This window comes from Lipotes vexillifer, unplaced genomic scaffold (assembly GCF_000442215.2).
Source record: "Lipotes vexillifer unplaced genomic scaffold, Lipotes_vexillifer_v1.1 scaffold84, whole genome shotgun sequence".
NCBI classification, from domain to species: domain Eukaryota; kingdom Metazoa; phylum Chordata; class Mammalia; order Artiodactyla; family Lipotidae; genus Lipotes; species Lipotes vexillifer.
Genome location: NW_006783414.1, coordinates 1320842 through 1331200, shown reverse-complemented (window position 1 = coordinate 1331200; position 10359 = coordinate 1320842). Strand labels below are relative to the sequence as shown.

Sequence of the window (10359 nt, the reverse complement as noted above, 5' to 3'; positions counted from 1 at the left end):
GGGAGGGGAGAGGTTAGAAGAAGAGAGGCACTGCAGAATCGCTCTGCATTGTGAACCTCAGCTCCACAGGCACAGTGAGTCTCTTCCAGTTCTCCGGATGCAGTGTGTACCTACACACACCTGTATGTAGAATGCCTTTTCTGTTTGTCAGCTTCTAAGCTTTAGCTTTCAAGATCTAGCTCTTCTGTGAACCTTTTTCATCCTTCTTTTGCCAAAACTGTTAGTGCTACTTCTTTGTGCTCCAAAGCGCAAAGCTGCAAAATAATTATTTACAGGCTCAAAAGTGTATAGAGAGGGCTTCCCTAGTGGCACAGTGGTTAAGAATCCGCCTGCCAATGCATGAGACACGGGTTCAAGCCCTGGTCCGGGAAGATCCCACATGCCACAGAGCAATTAAGCCCATGTGCCACAACTACTGAGCCTGCGCTCTAGAGCCCGTGAGCCACAACTACTGAAGCCCGTGTGCCCTAGAGCCCGTACTCTGCAACAAGAGAAGCCACTGCAATGAGAAGCCCACGCACCGCAACAAAGAGTAGCCCCCGCTTGCCGCAACTAGAGAAAGCCCACACGCAGCCACGCAGCCAAAAATAAATAAGTAAATTAAAAAAAAAAACAAGTGTGTAGAGATCCTACTATATACCAGCTATCGTGCTAGGTTCTAGGGATACAGCATTGGAGAAGATAAACATTTCTTGCCTCATGTTGCTCACAGTCCAGCTTCTTATATATCACAAATTATATGTGTAGTTCCCATATAGACTGTGAATTCCTGGAAGGCAGGGACCAAGCGTCGGGTCTTGTTCATCACCCCCTAACTCCTTACATAGTATTTGACATAGTGTTGGTCTTCATAGTATTTGGTGAATAAAGGAAATAAATAATTTATTGCCCTCTCTGCATCTCCACTCGTATTACCCTAATTCAGGTTCTCTTCATTGCAGATATGAGCTCTTGCCTGTTTCCAAGTAAACTATCCTGACTCCATTTGCCCCCTTTAATCCCACCTTCTACAAAGACACCAGAATGAGATGTCCAGAATACAAATCTTAGAAGCCATCAGTGCTTCTTGTTGCATCTGGTATTTTAAAGACAAGTGTCTGTAACATAGCTGAGTCTGCCCTTTTCTGGTCACTCCCTTCCCTACCCTTCTCTCCACCAGTCAGAACAGCCTGTAGCTCTCTATGATCACCGTGCTATTTCAGACCCCAGAAACTTTTGCTTCTACTGCTTCCTCTTATCTGCAATTTCCTGTCTTCTACTGGGTAATTCCAACTTATCCTTTAAGATTCAAGAATCCGTTCTTTCTGGAAGCCCCTTCTGGGCTAACTACCAGACTAAGTTGGGTGGGCCTCCTCTGTGTCCCACCGTGCTAGTATCTACTTGTCATTTCTTAATTGTTAATGGGAATGCCTTCCCAATTCTACAGTGAGTTTCTTGAGAGCAGGACTTAATATCTTTCATCTTTGTATCCCAGGTGTCTAGCATAGTGACTGACAAACAGTAGGTACTTAGATTTTGTTTGAATGAATGAATGTGTGAATGAAAAGGTTAGTAACAGGATCTTTTATTTAAAGTAAAAGTTTCAAATAGAGGCTCTTAATGATCATGTGTTTTATTTTTGCTTTCTACAGACATTGGTATCAACTTGACAGATCCTATGTTCAGAGGAATTTATAGGGGGGTTCAAAAGCATCAAGGTAAATGTTTCTTTTATTAAGGTAAATAGTTTATCTGTGAAGACAAACTTTCTGACTCAAGGAAGACCATAAGAAGCTTCACCCACTCTTACAATTGAAATATTAAAGAATTTATTATGCATCTTGGATAAAACTATAAACAAAGTGAAACACATATAAGCTATATTGGTAAACCATGATCATGAACATTTATAAAATACCTGTTACAACAAAGTGTTATCAAGCCCTTCTTATCTGTAGAAGTTTATAACTTTGAATATAGAACTTTAGATAACCATATGCATAAAAGGCAAACCATAAAGCCAAACAGACTTTTCCCCTTTGTGGTCAACAGAATAAAAATACAATTGAATGGATAACTATTCATCTATTTTGCCTCATATGGGTTTCTTTTTTTTTAAAGTATCGCTAGGTCTTTGCTTATATGAAAAGCATTCATCAAATAGTATTGACTTGACTTCAGTAAATATGATTTTTCTATGTATTTTTCTTTCAATAAAGGATAATTAAATTATGGGTAAGTGAATTTTTAGTTACATTTTCTTAATGTGGGGTTCATCTTTTACAGATGACTTACGGGATGTAATAGAGAGAGCTGTTCAGATTGGTGTTAAAAAGGTAACATTCCATTTTTGTTACCCTTATGGGTTTTTTTTTTTTAAAAAAACTAAATTTTGGTTAAAATACTGCAGGAAAGAAGAGAAAGCCAAACCACATTTAGCATTTTGTGATATGTATTGTCAACATGTAATATTAGCAAGTTAATGAAATAAAATATCAAAATATTTTGTTCTCAGCAATTTAAGTGACACAAACCTTGTGAGTGGATCTTCCATGTGATCAGAAGTGTAGTAAATGGCCAAGTCTCCCTGGAAAAGTTTTTTAAAACCCATCTAAATTACCAGGCTTCTTAAGAGGCAACTGTTGTAGATTTTGTAACAATTTAGCGTTTGTTAGAAGTAAGCAGTCATCAAAAAGACATGTATCTAATCACCAAGTTTAGCTTTTATACTACGTATAACATTTCAAATAACTGAGAGAACGCTTTAATTTTTATGGTGGTAATTTGATAATCAGGAGAATTCCTACTACTTTTAGAGTGTTCTAAGCAAAAGAATTTTAGTTTGGTGTCAAATTTTTTGAATAGATATTTCTTTTTAATCAGTATTTTTTTAAGTAGCAAGCTAGCCCACACATGCACACAAGAAATAAGGTTAAGTTCCAAAGGGGACTTCCCTGGTGGTCCAGTGGGTAAGACTGCATGCTCCCAAAGCAGGGGGCCTGGCTTTGATCCCTGGTCAGGGAACTAGATCCCACATGCAGCAACTAAAAGAACCCGCATGCCGCAACTAAGACCCAGCGCAGCCAAATAAATATTTTTTAAAAAAAAAGATTAAGCTCCATAATGTATCAGGACGCTTAGTAGCTACTGTTTCTAAGTTAAATAAACCTCAGTTTTAAAAAGTGATACTCCTGGCTAAATGAGTTCTGCAGTCTCCAACTCTAAAATTGTATTAGTTATTATTCAGAAGTAATAAGGATAAAAGTTACAACATAATTTCTCATTATGTGGTCATTCTTTGCTTGGTAAATCACTTTATAAAATGTTTTTCTGCAAACTCTGAAATACCAAGCTCCTAAATTTTGTCAGCTGAAAAAAACTGCACAACCTAAAGGTTGAGAATTATGTTTTATTTGGCATACTTGCTGAATTACCAGGCTTCTTAAGAGGCAACTAGTAGTTGCCTAATCCTCTCAGGTGGCTCTGAGGGACTGCTCCAAAGAGGTGAGGGAGGAGCCAGGATATATGGGAGTTTTGCCAAAAAAAACCCAAAACAACGACAAAAAAACAGGTAGTGGAACATCAAAAGATTACTCCTAATTAAAGAAAAAAATCTCAAGTTAATGAATTTAGTACTTTTCTACATATGGGAAGATGCAAGAGTCTGGGCTCATTGAAATCATTCCTTTGATGTGCACCTTCACTATCTAGAGCAAGTATCCTGTTTTTCGCCATCCTGAGTCCCCTCAGGGTGCACAGTCTGAGGCAGCTGCAGTGGCTGAGGGCTTGATGACCATAACATCCTTTGTTGACTGATATGGCAGGAGACATTTTTCGTAGACAGTTTTCCTGTGTCATCCATGAATAGTTTAATCTTAACATTTATAACACCCACATGGATTTAGGAATGACAGAACTGAAGAACTGAAATCAAATTTACTTGGACATGGTTCCAAATTGAAATTTAATCCAGTACCTTGTAGCTTTATGGTAGTGATTAAAAGCACAGTTACGGCATCACAAACCTTGGTTCCAGCCCCAGCTTCCTTCTTCAGAGCTTTGTAACCTGGGGTGCTTCATCTCTCTAGACTTCAATTTTCTCATCCCTAAATCAAGAATGATAATAATAGCTAATAAACAGAATTGTTGTGAAGATTAAATAAAATATAGGATGCAAAGCAGTTGATATTGTACCTGGCATAAAGTAAGCAACATTTATTATGTTTATAGTGGAAGCTGTCATCGTCGTAAACTGGGAGCGGAAAGTATATGTCCCCTAGTCTTGTCCTTACTTTTTCATCTATTTGGGAAAGTTACAGGTAAAATAAAAGGTAGATTTGATTACAAACTATTTTACATAATTGAAAACTGGATGTGGGCACCTGATCCTTTTTTTTTAATTTTTATTGGCATACGGTCGATTTATAACATGTTTCAGGTGTACAGCAAAGTGAATCAGTTATACATATATCCACTCTTTTTTAGATTCTTTTCCCATATAGGACATTACAGAGTATTTTATTTTAATTAATTAATTTATTTTTGGCTGCGTTGGGTCTTCGTTGCTGTGCGCAGGCTTTCTCTAGTTGTGGCGAGTGGGGGCTACTCTTCATTGTGGTGCGTGGGCTTCTCATTGCAGTTGGTTCTCTTGTTGCGGAGCACGGGCTCTAGGCATGCAGGCTTCAGTAGTTGTGGCATGCAGGCTCAGTAGTTGTGGCTCATGGGCTCTAGAGCACAGGCTCAGTAGTTGTGGCACACGGGCTTAGTGGCTCCGCAGCACGTGGGATCTTCTGGGACCAGGGATCGATCCCGTGTCCCCTGCATTGACAGGCGGATTCTTAACCACTGCGCCACCAGGGCAGTCCCCACCTCATCCTTTATTAAAGAATTAGGTAGTGTTAGTAAACAATAGTTTTCTCAATATTTTTGTTAATATATACTATGTTTTACAGGCAGAATAGATACTCAGTGTCTATCATTTCAGAAGTTTATCACTCTGTGAAAATGTGTTTATCATTTGCACTATCTCCCGTGTTTTCTGTGTGTTCTATTTACGTGTGTACCTAGAATGAATTCTTCATTTTAGCTCAGTGAGTCTCTTGAAGTATGCTTTAAAAAATATACCTCAGTGTGTTTAAATCACTTCTTCAGAAGAATGTGCACTTAAGCAGCACTGCCTCAGCAGTCACCATCAACACATAGCTCTTTAGTGACATTTTCCCTTAAACAGGTTAGCAAAGATGGTGTTCTAACTGCAGTGGACTCTGATAGCTACCTCTGTAGAAGGGCTTCCTTGCCAAGAGCTATACATTTCCATACAAAGAATTTTATCAATAGACATTAATCCAATGATTGTCAAACTTGGCCTCAGAACCCCTTCATATTCTTTTAAGATTATTGAGGACCCTAAAGAGCTCTTATGTGGGTTCTATCTATTGATATATATTGTATTAGAAATTAAAACAGAAAAGTTTTAAATGCAGTTGTCTTTGAATAACACTGGTTCGAACTGTGAGTTCACTTAGACACAGATTTTTTTCCAGTAGTAAATACTACAGTATTACGTGATCTGAGGTTGGGTGAATATGTAGATGTGGAACCCCTGCTACAGAGGGCCGACTATAAGTAATATACAGATTTTCAACGGCGCCCCTAACCTCCACATTGTTCAAGGGTCAACTGTATCTATATATTAATTCATTTTAAAACAGTAGACCATTATGTAAAATAAATAGCATATTTTTATGAAAAGTATTTTCTAAACCAGAAACATTTAGTGACATGAGTGGAATTTGTATTTTTTTAAAATATCTTTTAAATGTCTGACTTAATAGAAGACTGCTGAGCTTTCATATCTGTTTCTGCAGTCTTTTGTGATGTTACACATCTGGAATACTTCACTGCACACGCGTGACAGGTGAGAGTGAATAAGGCAAATAACATCTTAGTATTATTATGATAATAGTTTTGACCTAACATATCCCCTGGAGAGTCCAGGACCACACTTGGAGAACTGTTTAGTCAACACTATTGAATCTCTAATTTAGATTAACAGAATTCTGAATTCAGAAGTTTTTAGTTATTCATTCTTTCCTAATATGATCTCTGTCCTCAAGAAACTCATGGTCTAATAGGAAAGACAGACATGTGAATACATTTTAGTAGGAGTCACAAATTCTTTGTAGTGTGCGTATGTGTGTGTGCGTGTGCATGCGTGCACACGTGGAGAGGGTATTCAGGATCCACTCTGCACAGGAGGTGATCTTTAAGCTGAATTTTTAAAGGAGGGTTGGTATGTGACAGTCAAAGAGAGAGAAGCATTCTGGAAAAAAGCAGCAGGAAAGCACGTTTGGGAAACTGTGGTTGACACCCTGTTAAAGTGGACTTATTTCCTTCTGTTTCAGTTTGTGATTACAGGTGGAAATCTACAAGACAGTAAAGATGCACTGCATTTGGCACAGACAAATGGTATCCTCATATTACTTTTACCCCCCAAAATGTGAATTAAGTTATTTTGAAGAAGTCTTTCTGAGAACTGCCTCAGGTACAAATACTGTAGACACAACAGGAAGATAGACCAGTTTCAGTGTGACATGATTAAGATGAAAAAATTGAAAGTGCCCATTGTTATATCAGATGCTTGATGAACCCTCTTGTATTTAATAAGGATTATTTTAAGATTTCAGTTAATGAGAATTAAGTTCACTAGGCATAAAATTTAACCTCAGATACTCCTGATGTAGAATTTTTGTGTATATGCCATAATGTGTTTAAGATATGAGTTGCTTTTTATTTGCTCTTTTTTAACTTAGGCTGTGAAAGATCATTTATTAAATATTCATCATGCAGACCAGAGACACTGCAAGGCCCGAGGAATGCAAATAATAATATAATATATAATCCCTCATATGCTCACTTTATGTTCATATATTTGCATTTATTTAAAGTCTGTAAAGTTTTGGAGTTGATTCCTACAAGAATCCTAGTTAATAAAACCTCCTTTACCTGGCATTCATGTCCCTAACCTTTTTTTGGTTTGTTTTTTGCTGGGGAGCACCAGGGAGCATACTTCATGTTCTAGACACTGAAGAATTAGGCATTCCATGTTATTTTTCAAAATACTGGTTTATTCATTAAAAGCTGTTTTTTATTGAAATCTTTCTAAAATGCATACTTCAGGATCCACTGACACTTTTTCTTAGTGATTAAAGTCATAAAAATAATCATCTTCCCAGAAGCTTTTGATGTGTATAAGAATATTATCTTGCATACTTGTTATTCCCCAAACAGATATGCTTTTAAAAGTTCTCGGATCTCCATTGTCAACCCTTTTCCACTCCTCTGCATATACCTGCTACCTCACTGCTTTAAAAGCTCCTTTTATGCATGAACATATTCGTGGGAGCCTGAGGAAGGCAACAGGTCTCTCCCATGGGTTCATCAGGTGCAAGTGCCTTAAGCTTCTTAAGCCCTTTTCAGCCTCACACTTGTGTTCCACACAATTAAGATACCAAAGTACAGCCTCCAAATAAGTGAGCTTTATTTTCTATTAGAAAAATGAATCCTACTTCCACCTCTGTTACCCTTTTTAAGGGAAAGGAATGCATTTTAACTGTTAATACATGAAACCTGAGTCACATAAACAGTGAATATTAAAGATAAAATTGTAGAATGAAATGTCATTACCTAAGAAATTGTTTCATTTTCCATTCAAAAGGCTCAGTAAATACCAAACTTTCGAAGAGTTGAATTATTTTTACCAGTACATTAAGGCAATTTTCATATTCATATCCTACTTTGTTAGTATTCCAAAAATTCTTATGTGATTAACCCAGTGCAATTCTGGTAGTTTGACTAGTTTATGGGTATTGTTAAAAACTGACCAGTTGAAATTATTTGATATTATATCATTTTTGCATATTAAATATAAATATGAAAAAATATTTCGAAAATAATCCTGACATTATTTTGTGCTAGATATGTTTTTCAGTACAGTTGGGTGTCATCCTACAAGATGTGATGAATTTGAAAAGAATAACCCTGATCTTTACTTGATGGAGTTACTAAATCTCGCTGAAAACAACAAGGGGAAAGTTGTAGCAATAGGGGAATGTGGACTTGGTAAGTGCCAACTTATCCCGTTAGAGTGACTTTGTTTGAAAATAATTGATTTGTTGTGTACAAGTCATGAGTAATTATTGATTCTTTTTTATCTTTTAAAGATTTTGACCGACTGCAGTTTTGTCCTAAAGGTACTCAGCTCAAGTAAGGAAATTTGTTGTCTTTAGAAATTATCGTATTGTAAAATCTTAAGGGTGATTTTAAAGTAGATTTTATCAGTTCAGAATGTAGTTAGATTAAGCGTGAGGGTTTTTTTGTTTTTCCCTTTGTATATTAAAAGTTAAGTGAAACAAATTCCATGCATACTTGAATGGAATTCATAAGGTATGGAAGCATATAGTTCCCTAATTGTTTAACCATTTAACTTGATTTTAATGGTAGAAACAGGGATGAGTTTACGTGATAGACTTTCGATTTTTGTTTGTTTAATAAGAGCATTCATACATGAACCATTCCAATAAAATGAATTAAATTCAGTTGTGGGGCATATGATTTAAGAGTAAAAGATATTATTAAAAAGAGATTTTAGGATCAATCACCAAAGCTAGAAAAGCATATTTTACTCTTGCTGGGTGTTGAATATTGTCAGTTTGGAACCTGAGAATCCTTTCATAGGATCCATGTTGGGAGTGGTGGCTTCTGAGAAAACTCCAAGCTCACAAGCCTCAGAGACTTCTTACAACCCATTGCCTGTAGCTGTTAGTTGGAACTCCTGTCACCAGACTGGTGGGTAGTGTTGAAGGCTGAAAAGAAAAATTATGTTATAGGCTTAATTTAAGACAAGCATTTTGTTGAATTTCAAAAACAGTGTATTAATTGTCAAGATGGTAAAACATTAAAATGAGTTTCTAAAGGAGGCTAATTTAGTTATTCATCTATTCAGCAAATATTTATGGAGTAATATGTGCTAGAAACTGCTGGGAACTCATAGTATACTCATAGTATACAAAACTATGAATAAGGTATAGTATCTGCTCCTGGAGCCATTTAAGAATAAACAACCCTCCATCCTGCTTAGTTTCTCATACATGAAAGAGGAGTCTGGATCAAATTCTCTCAAGATACCATCTAGCTCTCTCATAATATTTAATAATTAACTATTTCTTGTCATATGATCTTGATTAAGCCAGTGCTTGATGGCCTGAAGGGACTTTTTAAACCATACCTGCCAGAAGTGTACTTCCTCCCACTCCCTCCCCTGCCCACACACGCAATCCCAGTGTGACTGGTCCAGGTGAAAGTGCCTCCAGTGAGGCGCAGATTGACCAGTGAGCCTGTCGTACCCTGGACTTCAGGGTCCAGAATTCCTGAAGGACCATAACCAAGTGACACAGGATGGGTTAGAGTAATGTTCTATGGACTCTTCCTTTCAGGCTTCACAGTTATAGAACCTTTCAGAGCTGTTTAGTTAGCAGCATATTATTTGCCATGTTTTTCAGGGACATTCACGTGATTACTGGCAGGATTATTAAATCTCTGTACCCCTCTCTAATATCATGTAGGTCAGTTCACAACCTTAAAAGTTCACATATTCACATTTAAAAAGAGAAACAGTTGGCTGTAATACCATCTTCGGTTAAGCCCACAGATCTTAATTCCTCCACTTTCATGTCTGTTTTTGGCCAAGATGAGCCTCATGAGGCAAACAGATTGTGTGTTGTGACCATCAAGGACAGTGGCAGAGTCCTCTATATGACTTTTCATCCAGATGACTTAAACTGATTCTAAAATGCAACTTAAATACTTTAAACCTGATTTGTGTGTGTGTTTAATGAAAACATTGATAGTATCAGCTCTCTTTTACTGCTCCATCATCTTCAGATCAGAACTTAAAACGATGTATATATAGCAGTATATAGTTTATGCTTCAGCACACATGCCAGTTGTCCAGATGTTGATCTGTAATAGAGTTGAACTCCATTGATTAAGTGAATGATTACCAAGTGTCTCCTCAGTCTGATACAAAGAAGAATAAGTGCCTCTACAGATAAGAGAGGACATAAATAATTAAAATAGGTTGGAAAGTGCTATCAAAAAGGTATGTGAACAGCAGAGGGAAAGACTCACTTTCTGGGGGAGTCAGAAGGCTTTGCCAAGGTGACGGGATGTGACCTAGGCCTCTTCCAGAACAGGTAAACTAAGGACGAATTAAAGTACAGTCGAAATTTTGAATAGATGGGCAGTTGAGTTTGAAATTTCATTTTATTATAGATCATCAAATGACTTAGTGAGTAAAAAAATGACAAACCAGTAGTAATT

General features: G+C 37.0%; 1 protein-coding gene across 1 annotated transcript in view; it reads left to right on the top strand.

Moving 5' to 3' along the window:
• The first annotated feature begins 1406 nt into the window (after positions 1–1406).
• The window catches only part of TATDN1 (TatD DNase domain containing 1), a 28204-nt gene continuing 19251 nt past the window's right edge, over positions 1407–10359 (top strand). The window contains exons 1-6 of the mRNA XM_007456068.1: positions 1407–1425; positions 1632–1697; positions 2266–2315; positions 6384–6447; positions 7957–8100; positions 8202–8244. Of these exons, the coding sequence (XP_007456130.1) occupies positions 1407–1425; positions 1632–1697; positions 2266–2315; positions 6384–6447; positions 7957–8100; positions 8202–8244 (386 nt within the window). The remainder of the gene's footprint in view (positions 1426–1631; positions 1698–2265; positions 2316–6383; positions 6448–7956; positions 8101–8201; positions 8245–10359) is intronic.